The sequence below is a fragment of the Pygocentrus nattereri genome, chromosome 11 (genome assembly GCF_015220715.1).
Source record: "Pygocentrus nattereri isolate fPygNat1 chromosome 11, fPygNat1.pri, whole genome shotgun sequence".
NCBI lineage: Eukaryota > Metazoa > Chordata > Actinopteri > Characiformes > Serrasalmidae > Pygocentrus > Pygocentrus nattereri.
The window spans coordinates 1,783,348-1,801,165 of record NC_051221.1 but is presented as its reverse complement, the minus strand read 5'-3'; the positions used below and the strand labels follow the sequence as shown (position 1 = coordinate 1,801,165).

General features: G+C 41.7%; 2 long non-coding RNA genes and 1 gene segment (V, D, J or C); 1 reads left to right on the top strand and 2 right to left on the bottom strand.

Annotated features, from left to right (window-relative positions):
- The first annotated feature begins 4,218 nt into the window (after positions 1–4,218).
- Positions 4,219–6,010, top strand: LOC119264384. Its single transcript, XR_005130993.1, has 2 exons — positions 4,219–4,403; positions 5,487–6,010. It is a non-coding gene; the product is annotated as an uncharacterized LOC119264384 (long non-coding RNA).
- Positions 6,011–13,192: 7,182 nt separating this feature from the next.
- LOC119264390 lies at positions 13,193–14,979 on the bottom strand. The gene is made up of 2 exons (XR_005131000.1): positions 14,804–14,979; positions 13,193–13,848 (listed from the first exon to the last, which is right to left on the bottom strand). It is a non-coding gene; the product is annotated as an uncharacterized LOC119264390 (long non-coding RNA).
- Positions 14,980–15,154: 175 nt separating this feature from the next.
- On the bottom strand, positions 15,155–15,687 carry LOC119264367 (the record flags this gene model as incomplete). The annotated part of the segment is given in 2 exon segments: positions 15,155–15,513; positions 15,639–15,687. Coding segments are annotated over 2 exon segments (408 nt in total), but the record flags the coding sequence as incomplete, so codon positions are not given.
- Between the last annotated feature and the right edge of the window lie 2,131 nt (positions 15,688–17,818).

Sequence of the window (17,818 nt, the reverse complement as noted above, 5' to 3'; positions counted from 1 at the left end):
GCCAGGGTGAGGGTAAAGATTAGGATAGAGATTAGGACCAGAGTGAGGGTTAAGATTAGGTTAGATATTAGGGCCAGGGTGAGGGTTAAGATTAGGTTAGAGATTAGGGCCAGGGTGAGGGTTAAGATTAGGATAGAGATTAGGACCAGAGTGATGGTTAAAATGAGGATAGAGATTAGGGCCAAGGTGAGGGTTAAGATTAGGATAGAGATTAGGGCCTGGGTGATGGTCAAAATGAGGATAGAGATTAGGGCCAAGGTGAGGGTTAAGATTAGGATAGAGATTAGGGCCAGGGTGAGGGTAAAGATTAGGATAGAGATTAGGACCAGAGTGAGGGTTAAGATTAGGTTAGATATTAGGGCCAGGGTGAGGGTTAAGATTAGGTTAGAGATTAGGGCCAGAGTGTGGGTTAAGATTAGGATAGAGATTAGGACCAGGGTGAGGGTTAAGATTAGGATAGAGATTAGGACCAGAGTGAGGATTAAGATTGGGTTAGAGATTAGGACCAGTGTGAGGGTTAAGATTAGGTTAGAGATTAGGAACACGGTGAGGGTTAAGACTAGGTTAGAGATTAGGGCCAGGATGAGGGTTAAGTTTAGAATAAAGATTAGGAACAGGCTAAGGGTTAAGATTAGGTTAGAGATCAGGGCCAGAGTGAGGGTTAAGATTAGGTTAGAGATTAGGACCAGAGTGAGGGTTAAGATTGGGTTAGAGATTAGGGCCAGTGTGAGGGTTAAGATTAGGTTAGAGATTAGGGCCAGTGTGAGGGTTAAGATTAGGTTAGAGATTAGGAACACGGTGAGGGTTAAGACTAGGTTAGAGATTAGGGCCAGGGTGAGGGGTAAGTTTAGAATAAAGATTAGGAACAGGCTGAGGGTTAAGAGTAGGTTAGAGATCAGGGCCAGAGTGAGGGTTAAGATTAGGTTAGAGATTAGGACCAGAGTGAGGGTTAAGATTGGGTTAGAGATTAGGGCCAGGGTGAGGGTTAAAATGAGGATAGAGATTAGGGCCAAGGTGAGGGTTAAGATTAGGATAGAGATTAGGGCCAGGGTGAGGATAAAGATTAGGATAGAGATTAGGACCAGAGTGAGGGTTAAGATTAGGTTAGATATTAGGGCCAGGGTGAGGGTTAAGATTAGGTTAGAGATTAGGGCCAGGGTGAGGGTTAAGATTAGGATAGAGATTAGGACCAGGGTGATGGTTAAAATGAGGATAGAGATTAGGGCCAAGGTGAGGGTTAAGATTAGGATAGAGATTAGGGCCTGGGTGATGGTCAAAATGAGGATAGAGATTAGGGCCAAGGTGAGGGTTAAGATTAGGATAGAGATTAGGGCCAGGGTGAGGGTAAAGATTAGGATAGAGATTAGGACCAGAGTGAGGGTTAAGATTAGGTTAGATATTAGGGCCAGGGTGAGGGTTAAGATTAGGTTAGAGATTAGGGCCAGGGTGAGGGTTAAGATTAGGATAGAGATTAGGACCAGGGTGATGGTTAAAATGAGGATAGAGATGAGGGCCAAGGTGAGGGTTAAGATTAGGATAGAGATTAGGGCCTGGGTGATGGTCAAAATGAGGATAGAGATTAGGGCCAAGGTGAGGGTTAAGATTAGGATAGAGATTAGGGCCAGGGTGAGGGTAAAGATTAGGATAGAGATTAGGACCAGAGTGAGGGTTAAGATTAGGTTAGATATTAGGGCCAGGGTGAGGGTTAAGATTAGGTTAGAGATTAGGGCCAGAGTGTGGGTTAAGATTAGGATAGAGATTAGGACCAGGGTGAGGGTTAAGATTAGGATAGAGATTAGGACCAGAGTGAGGATTAAGATTGGGTTAGAGATTAGGACCAGGGTGAGGGTTAAAATTAGGTTAGAGATTAGGGTCAGGGTGAGGGTTAAGATTGGTTAGAGGTTAGGACCAGAGTGGGGATTAAGTGTTGCTTAAAGTAAGTACCATATAATGAATGCTACACCTACTTAATGTGACTAATGTATCAACAGAACATCTACAAGATATTTACTTCAGTGTATTCAGATATTTCACTACTGCTACTTCACTGATATGCAGTTCATGTGTTTATGATTCTCTGTTAAGAGTTTATTAATCATCTATAAAGACCTCTCAAAATAGTGTTACCACAGCATCTATACAGCTTTGTGATCGGTCCCATCTCTGACTCTGGGGTCAAGACCCCAAGGTGGATCCAGATAGACTCTTGGGAAGTTCTGCACTACAGGAACACAGAACAGCAGTGTGAGTCGTGTTGTGTGGGGTTTGTAATGTAATGTTAGCACCAAGCTACAGTTCGTGGACATGAAGACTTTATAGGAGCTCCAACTTAAACACAGATATTTTTGTCTTATCACAGATATTCTGCTTATATATTTTTACTGTCTGTTTCAGTTTTACAGAGACTTCTTCTGTAAAGATCTGAACTGAATCTATGTTCACATTAAAGCCTCATCACTCAAATCTGATTCTTTGCTCTAATCCGATCTCTCTGACGTGATGCTTCAGACTCGTTTAGGTCAGTGACTCTAATCGGTCATTAATGTGATGAACCGTTGGCCTGAAATGACCCTCATGAGCTCCTCCCACTCAGTGACATCACGTGACTGAATCACTGCATCATCAACACAAACTAACGAGCAGAACGAGCTTCTCTGAGAAGATCATTAACTCTGATCAGCTCTCAGCTTCATTATTAGAGCCAGACGAAGGAGAAAAAGGTGAGATGAGCTGCTTTTCCACCGTTTACAGGCTTTAACGTCTGTCTGGCGCTGTTGCCATGGTAACGCTGAATGATGGCGCAGAGCGATGGAAAAAACCACATGAATTCCGATCAGAGCGTCACATTAAAGTCACATGGCCACAAATCGGATACGTATCCGATCTAGGACCAGATATGAAAGTGACTCATGTCGGATTTTCATGGGTCTTCACGTAACACTTTAACTTCTATTACTGAAATAAATCTTTAAAATTAAGGAATTCTCTGTTGAACAAAACCAGTTAAACTGCTTTTAACCACAAACTCATTTTTAGGTTGAACAGACAAACTACTGTTTACAGTCTACTGACCTCTGAATATGATCTCCTACTAAAGCTGATGAGTCTGAGTTTGTTGAAGGACTTCTTCAGGGACTCCCTCTTTCTCAGGACTGAGAGAAACATCCATTTCATAATCTGTCCAGATCCTTATAATAAACTTTAGAATAAAGGAGACTGGAGCTGAACTCTACAGCTAGTTCCAGACCTGTGGAGATCAGGAAATAAACCCCTAAAATCACAAGCATTTCCAGTCTAATGAACAGAAGAACAAACTCCATCTAAAGTCCTGATTTCCACAGAGTGTGTTATTGTGTGTGTCCATCCTCCCCCTCAGCACCTGCAGTAGAGTCCAGCTGCAGCAGTGCAGTCTCTGTGCAGCTGGACTGAGGGGGGTTTTTGTACACCTACTAAACACTGTGGGAACACCCAGTTATCACTGATCTTATGTAAACTCTGACAGTAATAATCTCCTGCATCTTCAGTCTGGACATTACTGATGGTCAGAGTGAAGTCAGATCCAGATCCACTGCCACTGAAACGAGCTGGAATACCTGACTGTCTACTGGTAGCGTAGTAGATCAGGAGTTTAGGAGCTTCTCCAGGTTTCTGCTGGTACCAGAATAATCCTTCATCCCCATCACTCCAGCGGTAAACTGCAGTGCTGGTTCTACAGCTGATGGTAACTGAGTCTCCTGGAGAAACAATTTTCACTGCAGGATCTGAGTCACAGTCACCTGAACACTGCATCCTGAAAAAAATGAAGAACCAAAAAAAAAAATGAAATATAAAATCAATAGAAATCCTGAGAGAAATGAAATGAAATTAATGTGAACACATTTAAAATACAAACAAACAGTAAAAAATAAAAAGCATATAAAAAGTAATTGTAATGGTAGAGAATTTACACAAATGAATTCAGATAAAGGCGTCTTCACTGATGCTTATATTTGTGTGCACAATTATTCTGTATCACAGATTTTCATTACAATTACTGGAAGAAAACCACCAAGATAAATAGAGTTACTTACCTTGGGTCCAGAGGGTGAGCGTCCAGACAAAGATGGAGACCAAAGTCATGGTTGCTGTGGGTGAAGTTTGTGGGGCAGCAGCTCTCAGTCATGAAGTGTTAAACTCACAGGACTATAAACACTAGCAGAGCACTGAAGCGTGGGCTGATCATGCAAAGTGGAGCCTCTATTAGAAGTGAAATATTCCCTTTAATGTCCAGCAGAGGGCGCTCTCTTATTGTGCAGTTCTAACTGTCTCTGCCTTTCATTTGAGGGTTTCTCCAGCTACAACTGCCACTCAGTCTGTCTGGATCAGGGCTGGAGGACTTTTTGGTGGAGGAAACAATGAAAACAGTAAGAACCTTTTCATCTAAAACTTTTAGAAGAACTTTTATCTAGAACATTTTCTACCAATTTAAAACTGTATATTTAGTGTTTAGTAAGTTCAGTTTGTCTGCTGTGTAAATTCTAAAGAACCAAGCGAGTCCTCAGTTTAGATATTTCACTGCTTATAAAATAATCCTTGTTGGGAATAAAAGGCAGAACGTGTGCAGATCTACAGTGTGTAGTTTATTCCATTATTAGATGATTGTAGAACCCATTAATATTGTATTATAGGTCAGAAATAGTGCGTGTAGAGGCTGAAGAGAGCGGCGAGTTTAGAGCAGGAGGTTTTTGTACAGCCAGTAAACCAGTTTGTATCACTGTGGAGGACTTTTGGTGGAGGAACCAAACTGTCAGTTGGAAGTAAGTCCACTTTTCCTCCTTATTCAAAAGGAATGTTTTATTAAAATGATTATGGATCAACAGTACAGACGTACTTGATGTTCTTCTAAATCAGTTCTGATCCAAATTTGAATGTATTTCATTACACCTTGGCTGAAGTGTGGCGAGCGTGGAGCTTTAGGCTTTACCACGAGCTCCTGTTTCTGAACTGGATTTCTTTTCTTTAAAACACTAATATTTCCTAAAGGTTTCCTGTGACGTGTTCAGTAATGACATTTCTTTAAAAAGATCAGATGTAGAGCTGGATTGTAGTGTCAGTGTTGGGCTCCATTACAGCAGTTCTGTCTCCATCTGGAAGCCACAATGTGGAGGTTATTATGAGCAGCGTTTTCTGCTCTAAAGCTTTGAAGCCATAGTACATGGAGACTGCAGTTCCATTTATTTATTTTTTTGGAGGAAATAAAATCATGTTCCATTTCAAATTTCCCATCACAGGATGTGCAGAATGTCCGAGTTTTACTGAGTGAAATTCAGTAATATTTTCTAATGAAAATGGAAATGAAGTGCAGCTATGAATGTGATTGGAAATATGAGTTTGTGTGTGAAACGGTTGAGTTTAAGGTTGTAATTAGAGTTTGGTTTTTAATGCATCACTGAACTCAGTTGTGCTCTGTTAGAAATAAGGGAAATGAAACTGTGTGTGTGTCCTAGGTGTGGCCGCGCCCACCCTCACGGTCCTGCCCCCCTCCAGCGTGGAGCTGCAGCAGTGGAAGGCCACACTCGTGTGTTTGGCCAACAAGGGCTTCCCCTCAGACTGGAGGCTGAGCTGGAAAGTGGACGGGAGCAGCTGGAGCTCGGGGGTTAGCCAGACCCCCGGGCTTCTGCAGAAGGACGACGGCCTCTACAGCTGGAGCAGCACCCTGACCCTCCAGGAGGACCAGTGGCTAAAGAAGACAGTGACCTGTGAGGCCACCAAGGACTCCCAGACTCCTGTCAGCCACACCCTGAGCAGAGAGCAATGCACTGGGCAGTGAGCGTCCACGCGTGTGTTGGAGCTGCTAGAGCTCCTCTTGATCTTCAGTGAGCTCAAACATGGCTCTGCTTAATGCTCTGATCTTCATCTCATCACTTCATCATCACAATAAAGAGCTTCAGTATTAATATCTACAGTCTTTCATTGTTTATTGTGTTATTTTCTTTATACTAAACCAGCAACAATAAACATGTAAACATTTCTTTGATGATTAATTTACTGGAAATGTTTACTGAATGTAATGTTTCTGATTCAGAGACTCTAAAGACCTGCAGAATCTACCAGCAGCGTTCATTAACCTGAACACACTGATCCCTCACACTGTTTCCCACACAATCAGACATTTACTCGTTCCGTTTATTTAGGTTCTTTATGTGTTATGAATTTCTTAAAGTGAGTGTCTGTGATGACGGGTTAAAATCCCAGCATCCTCTCAGGCCTGCTTTCTTAGAACACCTGAAATTTCTCCGTCTCTATTAAACTTTATGTTATTATATTATAGAGAATCTGTTTTACACACGAATGTGACGGATATTTTCTCTTACATGTTTGTTTAAATTCTCACGATTCAAAGTGTTTCTCACAGTGTTTTAACAGCGTTTGTCTGAACTTAAAGCCTATGGGTCTCCTGTAGATTACATACCATGTCTCTGCTGTTGACATGAATTGACCGGGATTTAAGCTGAAAACACATTTTGGTCTTTAAAACTGACAAATTAACTCAGTTTAGTGTAAAAGTCTGACGTGTGCAGTCACTGGTGGACAGAGCAGTGTAGACTGCTGTGAGAGCAGATTACTATGAGTGGCTCAGTCATATTTAATTCAATAACTGCAGGGATTCCAGTGCAAACTGGTTGAGGTATTCTGAGGTTATAGAATTGTGAAATAAAACTTTGGGCCTGCTGGTGGTCCTGGCCGGTGGTCCTGGCCATTTAAGGGGTCAACTTTCACCTCAGTGCAGTAGAACATTCCCATTTAAGTCTATGAAATCCTCTGACACTTCCCTAAATCACTGGTTTCCACCTAAATGAGACGGACGAGATTTTATGGAATAACACTTTTAGTCCTGATCAAACCAGCCAGCTGAATGTGTAACAGTGTTAGACACAAAGAGCTTGAAGTCCCCACCAGTTCTTCAAGCTCGCTCCTGTTAATACAGGACAGATGGAGTTGTTATGCGGTCATCTGCTACCAGTCAGTCAGTACCTATTATCTGACCCCTGCCCACCATGTGGACGTTCATTCAGAACGTTCTGTCTTCTGTTTGGGTCTTTGAGCTTCTGAATGGCTGGTTTATGATTCCTCTGGTTGTCTTCATCCATCTTGTAGCTGGTCGTTCTCCTCATCTTTTACCCTCAACTGTCCTACAGTTAAATGTTCTCTTTCCACTGAACTGTTCTTCTCAGAAAGTGTTTAAACTGTGATCTTCAGTTTGGGTGTCTGGGCTGTGAGAGGGGAGGTGAGGCTTCATTTGGTTGAGGGTCCATTTCCTTTACTGTCCATGTTTCTATCAAAAGTCTTGACCAGCACCAAAGTTCAAAGGCATCTGTACTTTTTCTGTGCCTGTGTCTGTCTTGGTGCCGTCTAAATCAAACTCCTCTTCCAGATCTCCAAACCCTCTAGACTTGTGGCCCACTGTCTCACTGGATTCATCACACAGCCTGACATAAATCAGTGAAAATAAACTTGAATATAAGGAAAGGGGTCTGATACTGAAGTCCATACTTCTCTAGGACTTCCACTACTTCTTCTCAGTGACTCCATGTTGTTAGAGAGGGAGTTCAGCTGGAGATTCAGTGCAGTGCTGTGTGTTGATCTTGAGGGAGTTTGGCTGAATGAAGCTGAACATCTGGTGAAAGTGCTGCTCTATTCTGGGAGAAAGAGGACGACTCAGGCCTGTTCATGCAGATCTGAGTTCCACCCCACTGGTCACTCTCTCTCTCTCTCTCTCTCTGTCTCTCTCTCTCTCTCTGTCTCTCTCTCTCTCTCTCTCTCTCTCTGTCTCTCTCTGTCTGACTGTTTACTGCTTAAAACTGCTTGTTTGTGTTCAGCTGGGTGGGCTGTGGGGGGCTGGTTTCACTTCTTCCTTTAGTGCTGCTGATGACCATCAGTGTGTCAGTCAAATAATAACCTGTTTTATTTCTACAGCACCTTTATTAAACTCAAAGCAGGTAACAGTGAAACAGAACGAGTGCAGAAACAAACAGAAAGAGCTCTAACATACAGGAGAAGAGCATCAGCTCCATCTGAATGAACATGTAAAGGGAGGTAAAGCACTGAGTGAACAGGGGGGTTTGAGTTGTGTGTTAAAGACAGAGATAGAGGGGAGTTCCAGAGGTTTGGAGCTGTTCCACTAAATTCTCTCCCACTGACTGAGGACAGTCTGATTCACTCTAATCAGACCAGCTCCAGAAGACCTGAGTGTCCGAGCTGGCGTGCAGAGATGGAGGAGGTCAGTAAGGTATGAAGCTCAAGGCCATGCATGTCTGTGAAGGTCATGAGCAGCAGCCTGTATTGACCACACAAAGGGGCAGATAAGCAGTGTAGGTTATGGAGAGCAGGTGTGATGAGGGCAGAGTGCTTAGTGTGAGTGAGGACTCCAGCTGCTGAGTTCTGAACAGACTGGTATTTAGGGAGGAGTTTAACTGGGAGCCCACTAAGAAGGTCATTACAGTAATGAAGGTGGAACTGATAAAGATCTAATCTACATTTCTGCAGCACTGCTGATAATCATGGGGCGGAGACTGGAGATATGAGGAAGGTGGTTTGTACTCTCCTGAGTATTTTCATATCATAATGCATGTACTTTTACTGAAGTATATTAATGAGTAAACTACTTTTTACTGAGTGATACTTTGCCTGTGCCTATGTCTGTGAAGGTCATGAGCAGCAGCCTGTATTGACCACACAAAGGGGCAGATAAGCAGTGTAGGTTATGGAGAGCAGGTGTGATGATGAGAAATGAGTGGGGAATCAAATATGACACCATGATTATGATCAGATTGTGAGGGTTTTATATAAACTCATCAATATCAACATACTTTCAGAGGGGGAGGTGATACAAGTATTAGGGTAATAATTAGAACATCAGTTTTATTCGTGTTGAATTTAAGTAAATTAGAGCTTAACCAAATCTTAACATCACAGATACAGGTACTTAGAAAGGGAGTTAATATAGATTTGGATATCAGAAATGTAACAATGAACACATAATCCATGAATTTGACTGTTGGACAGCATATAAACTATAAAGACAGGGGGGCCCATAACAGAACCCTGGGGAACACCCGGAGTATCAGGAGCAGTGGGGGATTTGTGTTGCTGTATAGTGAAGAGCACAGATGAATAATAACTAGTTATATTTCCTCAACAGTTCCATGTATTAAAATACAGGTGATTTGTTTTCTCCTGACTGTTTTCAAATTATAATACTTTCATTTCCACTCAAGTGGAGTAATCTACTTTTTACTGAGTTATTCATATTTACTTCATGATTCATGTGTTAAATTCCATTTTATCTCATTGGTGATCTCTGTACTGCTTTGTGATCGGTCACATCTCTTTGAAGTCAGACTCCATGGTGGGTCACTCTGTCTAACAGCTCATCACCTGCTACTGACCACTGTTTCCATCAGGTCCAGTTAGACTCTTGGGAAGTTCTTCACTGTAGGAACACAGAACAACAGTGTAAGTCGTGTAGTGTGAAAGGTGTTGGGAGTGAAAGAGCAGCTTCAAATCAGACACCAGTGAAAGTGTTGATACTTCAGGGAAATAATGACTAAAGTACTATGAAAAGTACAATTTTAGAGATTATTTTCTCCAAAAGATCCCAGAAAGGTGTTACTAAATAAACTTCTTATGCATTTTGTGGTAAAATAAAATGCTAATGCCCCAAAATGAGAGGTGTGAGCAGCAGCAGACCAGCCCAATAATGATTAATGCAGAAACCCTCTACATCACTCTGTGAGAGGCTTTAGTTTATCTTATCAACAGCTCTGGCGATGCTAGTGCCCATAAGGGGTTTGTAATGTTATGTTAGCACCAAGCTAACAGTGGTGCATGTTAATATTATATGGAACATCTTCCTTAAACAGACCTTCCAAGCTTATAACAGACATTCTGTCTACATATTTTAACTGTGTTTCTGTTTTACAGGGACTTCTTCAGTAAAGATCTGACCTGAACCTGTATCTCTGTAATGTTATTGGAGGAGCCTGTTATCACTTCTGTTCAGTTTCAGTGACGTAGTTTCATGTTCCAGACCTACAGTGATGGTATTTTTATCATTCCTATAACTAACTTTGATTATTTGATTAAAAAAAGTAATTTGTAGTTTTAAATGAATTCTATATTTTGAATAAAATAAATATAAATAGTTCATTATTTTGCTATTTTGGAAAGGCTTTTGACGGCATTTGACCTACACAAGCAGAGAATAAATGAATTTATGTAACTGATGTTTACAGTGACAGTTTATGTGTATAAAAATTTAAATCTTTTAAACCTGAATGTTTTTTAAAAGAATGCAGTCTTTTTTAACTGGACCTTGGCTGACCAGCTGGACAGATAATAATTCCATTATGAATGAATCCGATTTACGTGTAACTGCTTAGTACTCACCCTGAAAAGATCATCTCCTACTAAAAGCTGATGAGTCTGAGTTTGTTGAAGGACTTCTTCAGGGACTCCCTCTTTCTCAGGACTGAGAGAAACATCCATTTCATAATCTGTCCAGATCCTTATAATAAACTTTAGAATAAATGAGACTGGAGCTGAACTCTACAGCTAGTTCCAGACCTGTGGAGATCAGGAAATAAACCCCTAAAATCACAAAGCATTTCCAGTCTAATGAACAGAAGAACAAACTCCATCTAAAGTCCTGATTTCCACAGAGTGTGTTATTGTGTGTGTCCATCCTCCCCCTCAGCACCTGCAGTAGAGTCCAGCTGCAGCAGTGCAGTCTCTGTGCAGCTGGACTTAGGGGGGTTTTTGTACGCCTACTAAACACTGTGGGAACAGGTTTGTGCTACTGATATAATGATAACTCTGACAGTAATAATCTCCTGCATCTTCAGTCTGGACATTACTGATGGTCAGAGTGAAGTCAGATCCAGATCCACTGCCACTGAAACGAGCTGGAACACCTGACTGTCTACTGGTAGCGTAGTAGATCAGGAGTTTAGGAACTTCTCAAGGTTTCTGCTGATACCAGGCTAAACAGTTATTGTTATATACTGCAGGGCTGGTTCTACAGCTGATGGTAACTGAGTCTCCTGGAGAAACAGTTTTCACTGCAGGAGTCTGAGTCACAGTTATCTGACCACTGAATCCTGAAAAAGTAAAAGAAAAAAAAAGGATGAAAACATTGAAAGAAATATTGTATGAAACGTAAAATACAACAAAATGTACATCAAACAGGACAGAAATTAATTTACACAAAGATAAATGAGTGAGTGACCTTGAGTCCAGAGGGTGAGCGTCCAGATGAAGATGGAGACCAAAGTCATGGTTGCTGTGGGTGAAGTTTGTGGGGCAGCAGCTCTCAGTCATGAAGTGTTAAACTCACAGGACTATAAACACTAGCAGAGCACTGAAGCATGGGCTGATCATGCAAAGTGGAGCCTCTATGGAAATGGACTCACCAAACACCTCCATAATAAACACGTCTGATTATTCAGATCTGATTAAAAAGTATCAGCTCAGTTCTGTTCATTCAGTGTTAGACGTTCATTTCTAAAGCTCATCAATAGTTGATGAGTGTAGAAGAGCTCAGGGTGAACAGTGAGGAGTGATGGAGGTTTATGTACAATGACTTCACTGAAATGTAGCACTGTGGTTCTCTTTCAGTGGAGGAACCAAACTCACTGTTAAAAGAGACTTTTATTCTATTTAAACAGGAGATTCATTTAATCCCCTCATTATCAGCTGCAGATCATGATGACCAGCTGGTCTGAGGTCAGTGAGGTTCTCCTGGATGAAGACATTCACAGGTTTTAATGAGAGGTTTGAACTGTTTCTATGACTCTTCATTGGATGGTAGTTAGATTAGGAGTTAGGAAAGTTCTAGTTGTTCCACTGTGGAAAGAGGAACCAGTAAATGTTCTCCAGTGCTAGAACGCATTAGTGCTGCTGCATAGCTTCCAGTTCTTTTGAGTTCAGTCTGAGTTCTTTACTGTGATGAATGGTGATGGTCAGTGTTGTTAGAGAGGGAGTTCAGCTGGAGATTCAGTGCAGTGCTGTGTGTTGATCTTGAGGGAGTTTGGCTGAATGAAGCTGAACATCTGGTGAAAGTGCTGCTCTATTCTGGGAGAAAGAGGACGACTCAGGCCTGTTCATGCAGATCTGAGTTCCACCCCACTGCTCTCTCTCTCTCTCTCTCTCTCTCTCTCTCTCTCTCTCTCTCTCTCTCTCTCTCTCTCTCTGTCTCTCTCTCTCTGTCTCTCGCTCACTCTCTGTCTCTCTCTCTCTCTCTCTCTCTGTCTCTCTCTCTCTGTCTCTCTCTCTCTCTCTCTCTCTCTCTCTCTCTCTCTCTCTCTCTCTCTCTCTCTCTCTCTGTCTGACTGTTTCCTGCTTAAAACTGCTTGTTTGAGTTCAGCTGGGTGGGCTGTGGGGGGCTGGTTTCACTTCTTCCTTTAGTGCTGCTGATGACCATCAGTGTGTCAGTCAAATAATAACCTGTTTTATTTCTACAGCACCTTTATTAAACTCAAAGCAGGTAACAGTGAAACAGAACGAGTGCAGAAACAAACAGAAAGAGCTCTAACATACAGGAGAAGAGCATCAGCTCCATCTGAATGAACATGTAAAGGGAGGTAAAGCACTGAGTGAACAGGGGGGTTTGAGTTGTGTGTTAAAGACAGAGATAGAGGGGAGTTCCAGAGGTTTGGAGCTGTTCCACTAAATTCTCTCCCACTGACTGAGGACAGTCTGATTCACTCTAATCAGACCAGCTCCAGAAGACCTGAGTGTCCCAGCTGGCGTGTAGAGATGGAGGAGGTTAGTAAGGTATGAAGGTCAAGGCCATGCATGTCTGTGAAGGTCATGAGCAGCAGCCTGTATTGACCACACAAAGGGGCAGATAAGCAGTGCAGGTTATGGAGAGCAGGTGTGATGAGGGCAGAGTGCTTAGTGTGAGTGAGGACTGCAGCTGCTGAGTTCTGAACAGACTGGTATTTAGGGAGGAGTTTAACTGGGAGTCCACTAAGAAGGTCATTACAGTAATGAAGGTGGAACTGATAAAGATCTAATCTACATTTCTGCAGCACTGCTGATAATCATGGGGCGGAGTCTGGAGATATGAGGAAGGTGGTAGAAGACAGTCTGGATCAGTGAGATAATATGGGATTCAGAAGTGAGTGAGGAATCAAATATGACACCATGATCATGAAGAGTTTGTGAGGGTTTTATTTGAACTCATCACTATCAACATACTTTCAGAGAGGGAGGTGATACAAGTATTAGGGTAATAATTAGAACATCAGTTTTATTTGTGTTGAATTTAAGTAAATTAGAGTTTAACCAAATCTTAACATCACAGATGCAGGTAGTTAGAAAGGGAGTTAATATAGATTTGGGTATCAGAAATGTAACAATGAACACATAATCCATGAATTTGACTATTGGACTGCATATAAACTATGAAAACAGGGGGGCCCATAACAGAACCCTGGGGAACACCCGGAGTATCAGGAGCAGTGGGGGATTTGTGTTGCTGTATAGTGAAGAGCAGAGATGAATATTAACTAGTTATATTTCCTCAACAGTTCCATGTACTAAAATACAGGTGATTTGTTTTGAAATTATAATACTTTCATTTCCACTCATGTAGAGAAATCTACTTTTTACTGAGTTATTCATATTTACTTCATGATTTATGTGTTAAATTCCATTTTATCTCATTGGTGATATCTGTACTGCTTTGTGATCGGTCACATCTCTTTGAAGTCAGAGTCCATGGTGGGTCACTCTGTCTAACAGCACACCAACTGCTACTGACCACTGTGTCCATCAGGTCCAGTTAGACTCTTGGGAAGTTCTGCACTGTAGGAACACAGAACAACAGTGTAAGTCATGTAGTGTGAAAGGTGTTGAGAGAGAAAGAGCAGCTTCAAATCAGACTCCAGTGAAAGTGTTGATACTTCAGTGAAATAATGACTAAAGTACTATGAAAAGTACAATTTTAGAGATAATTTTCTCCAAAAGATCCCAGAAAGGTGTTACTAAATAAACTTCTTATGCATTTTGTGGTAAAATAAATTGCTAATGCCCCAAAATGAGAGGTGTGAGCAGCAGCAGACCAGCCCAATAATGATTAATGCAGAAACCCTCTACATCACTCTGTGAGAGGCTTTAGTTTATCTTATCAACAGCTCTGGCGATGCTAGTGCCCATAAGGGGTTTGTAATGTTATGTTAGCACCAAGCTGACAGTGGTGCATGTTAATATTATATGGAACATCTTACTTAAACAGACCTTCCAAGCTTATAACAGACATTCTGTCTACATATTTTAACTGTGTTTCTGTTTTACAGTGACTTCTTCAGTAAAGATCTGACCTGAACCTGTATCTCTGTAATGTTATTGGAAGAGCCTGTTATCACTTCTGTTCAGTTTCAGTGACGTAGTTTCATGTTCCAGACCTACAGTGATGGTATTTTTTATCATTCCTATAACTAACTTTGATTATTTGATTAAAAAAAGGAATTTGTAGTTTTAAGTGAATTCTATATTTTGAATAAAATAAATATAAATTCTTCATTATTTTGCTATTTTGGAAAGGCTTTTGACTGCATTTGACCTACACAAGCAGAGAATAAATGAATTCATGTAACTGATGTTTACAGTGACAGTTTATGTGTATAAAAATTAAAATCTTTTAAACCTGAATGTTTTTTAAAAGAATACAGTTTTTTAACTGGACCTTGGCTGACCAGCTGGACAGATAATAATTCCATTATGAATTCATCCGATTTACATGTAACTGCTTAGTACTCACCCTGTAAAGATCATCTCCTGCTAAAAGCTGATGAGTCTGAGTTTGTTGAAGGACTTCTTCAGGGACTCCCTCCTTCTCAGGACTGAGAGAAACATCCATTTCATAATCTGTCCAGATCCTTATAATAAACTTTAGAATAAATGAGACTGGAGCTGAACTCTACAGCTAGTTCCAGACCTGTGGAGATCAGGAAATAAACCCCTAAAACCACAAAGCATTTCCAGTCTAATGAACAGAAGAACAAACTCCATCTAAAGTCCTGATTTCCACAGAGTGTGTTATTGTGTGTGTCCATCCTCCCCCTCAGCACCTGCAGTAGAGTCCAGCTGCAGCAGTGCAGTCTCTGTGCAGCTGGACTGAGGGGGGTTTTTGTACACCGACTAAACACTGTGGGAACACAGCAGTACTACTGATATAATGATAACTCTGACAGTAATAATCTCCTGCATCTTCAGTCTGGACATTACTGATGGTCAGAGTGAAGACAGATCCAGATCCACTGCCACTGAAACGAGCTGGAACACCTGACTGTCTGCTGTTAGCCCAGTAGATCAGGAGTTTAGGAGCTTCTCCAGGTTTCTGCTGATACCAGGCTAACTTGTCACCACCATTAACGCTAGTGCTGGTTCTACAGCTGATGGTAACTGAGTCTCCTGGAGAAACAGTTTTCACTGCAGGAGTCTGAGTCACGGTCACCTGACCACTGGATCCTGAGAAAGTAAAACAAAAAAGGATGAAAACATTAAAAGAAATATTGTATGAAATGTAAAATACAACAAAATGTACATCAAACAGGACAGAAATAAATTTACACAAAGATAAATGAGCGAGTGACCTTGAGTCCAGAGGGTGAGCGTCCAGATGAAGATGGAGACCAAAGCCATGGTTGCTGTGGGTGAAGTTTGTGGGGCAGCAGCTCTCAGTCATGAAGTGTTAAACTCACAGGACTATAAACACTAGCAGAGCACTGAAGCGTGGGCTGATCATGCAAAGTGGAGCCTCTATGGAAATGGACTCACCAAACACCTCCATAATAAACACGTCTGATTATTTAGATCTGATTAAAAAGTATCAGCTCAGTTCTGTTCATTCAGTGCTAGACGTTCATTTCTAAAGCAAGAGTTGATGAGTGTAGAAGAGCTCAGGGTGAACAGTGAGGAGTGATGGAGGTTTATGTACAATGACTTCACTGAAATGTAGCACTGTGGTTCTCTTTCAGTGGAGGAACCAAACTCACTGTGAAAAGAGACTTTTATTCTATTTAAACAGGAGATTCATTTAATCCCCTCATTATCAGCTGCAGATCATGATGACCAGCTGGTCTGAGGTCAGTGAGGTTCTCCTGGATGAAGACATTCACAGGTTTTAATGAGAGGTTTGAACTGTTTCTATGACACTTCATCTGATGGTAGTTAGATTAGGAGTTAGGAAAGTTCTAGTTGTTCCACTGTGGAAAGAGGAACCAGTAGATGTTCTCCAGTGCTAGAACGCATTAGTGCTGCTGCATAGTTTCCAGTTCTTTTGAGTTCAGTCTGAGTTCTTTACTGTGATGAATGGTGATGGTCAGTGTTGTTAGAGAGGGAGTTCAGCTGGAGATTCAGTGCAGTGCTGTGTGTTGATCTTGAGGGAGTTTGGCTGAATGAAGCTGAACATCTGGTGAAAGTGCTGCTCTATTCTGGGAGAAAGAGGACGACTCAGGCCTGTTCATGCAGATCTGGGTTCCACCCCACTGCTCTCTCTCTCTCTCTCTCTCTCTCTCTCTCTGTCTGACTGTTTACTGCTTAAAACTGCTTGTTTGTGTTCAGCTTGGTGGGCTGTGGGGGGGCTGGTTTCACTTCTTCCTTTAGTGCTGCTTCGTAGTCGTAGTATCTCGTCCCTCATTAAACTCATCAGGTAATTCTAAAGCCCTTCATGGGTTTAGTCCAGTGTGCTGGACTAAGACTACAAAAGTATGAGGACTGTAGAGCGTTCAGGGCTGGAACTGAGAACCAGTGTGAGGAACCTTTGAGAATAAACTACTGAACTGTCAGGCAGGTAAAGGACTGTGAGAGGAGAGATCCACTGATGCTGCTCCAAAGCCTTTATTTCTCCAAGCTGAGAACTTTCCACCACAGCACAGCAGCTCACGGCTCAGAGCTCCACTCATTCATTAGCTTGTGTGGTCTGAAATAAACTAGAGTGGAATAAACAGCACAGCAGTTTAAGGAGTCTAGAGAATTAACTCCTCCCCTTCAAGCAGTAATGAAGTCCACACTACTGTTTAAGACTCATCACAGGCTTTAACTACAAGTCCACCATCTCCAACGTCTCTGTTTAACTTATACAACAGCGCCTCCTTGTGGGGGAAGTGGGTCTCTTTTCACTGACGGGACTACGGTCACTAGAAAGGCTGCCGCTCTGCTTTCACAGTGAACAGACGTGGTACATAAACAGGGCAGCATCACCAAATAAAGAGGAATTCTCTGTGTTAGAGCTGCAGTTGAGAGATAATCCTGTACCTAATAAACATCAGGCTGATCTGTGACCTCATGACCCTGCACTACTCCATAAACACTGGTGTTATTCAGGTCTCAGTGACCTCACACATTAAGTATGTAAGACCTGTTTTATCCCTTCAGGACACTTTATTAATTAAGGCCCAGTCCCATTTCTTATTTCTACCCCTACCCCTTGTTTTTGAGGGTAACCCTCCCTCTTGAGACGGCGTCAGAAGGGCTAGTGGTTGAAATCTTCCCCCCTATGAAATGGGACGACCCTTCAAGCACCAGAGACGTCATCAGTCGTCTCCAGTGACTTCTATGTAAACAGGTGAGACGAGGCAAATCTAATTTTGTGTGTTTTCTGTGATAATGTGTACATTCATGAAAACATTTGACATTCTGTGTAACTTGGATACCGCAAAGGTCTCTATCCACTGGAATTCCTTGGAGAAATATAATGAAACACAGTTATTCCAGAGTAACTATGTAAAAGTTCCACTTTTATTTTAAATTCTGTTTTAAGTGTCATGAATAA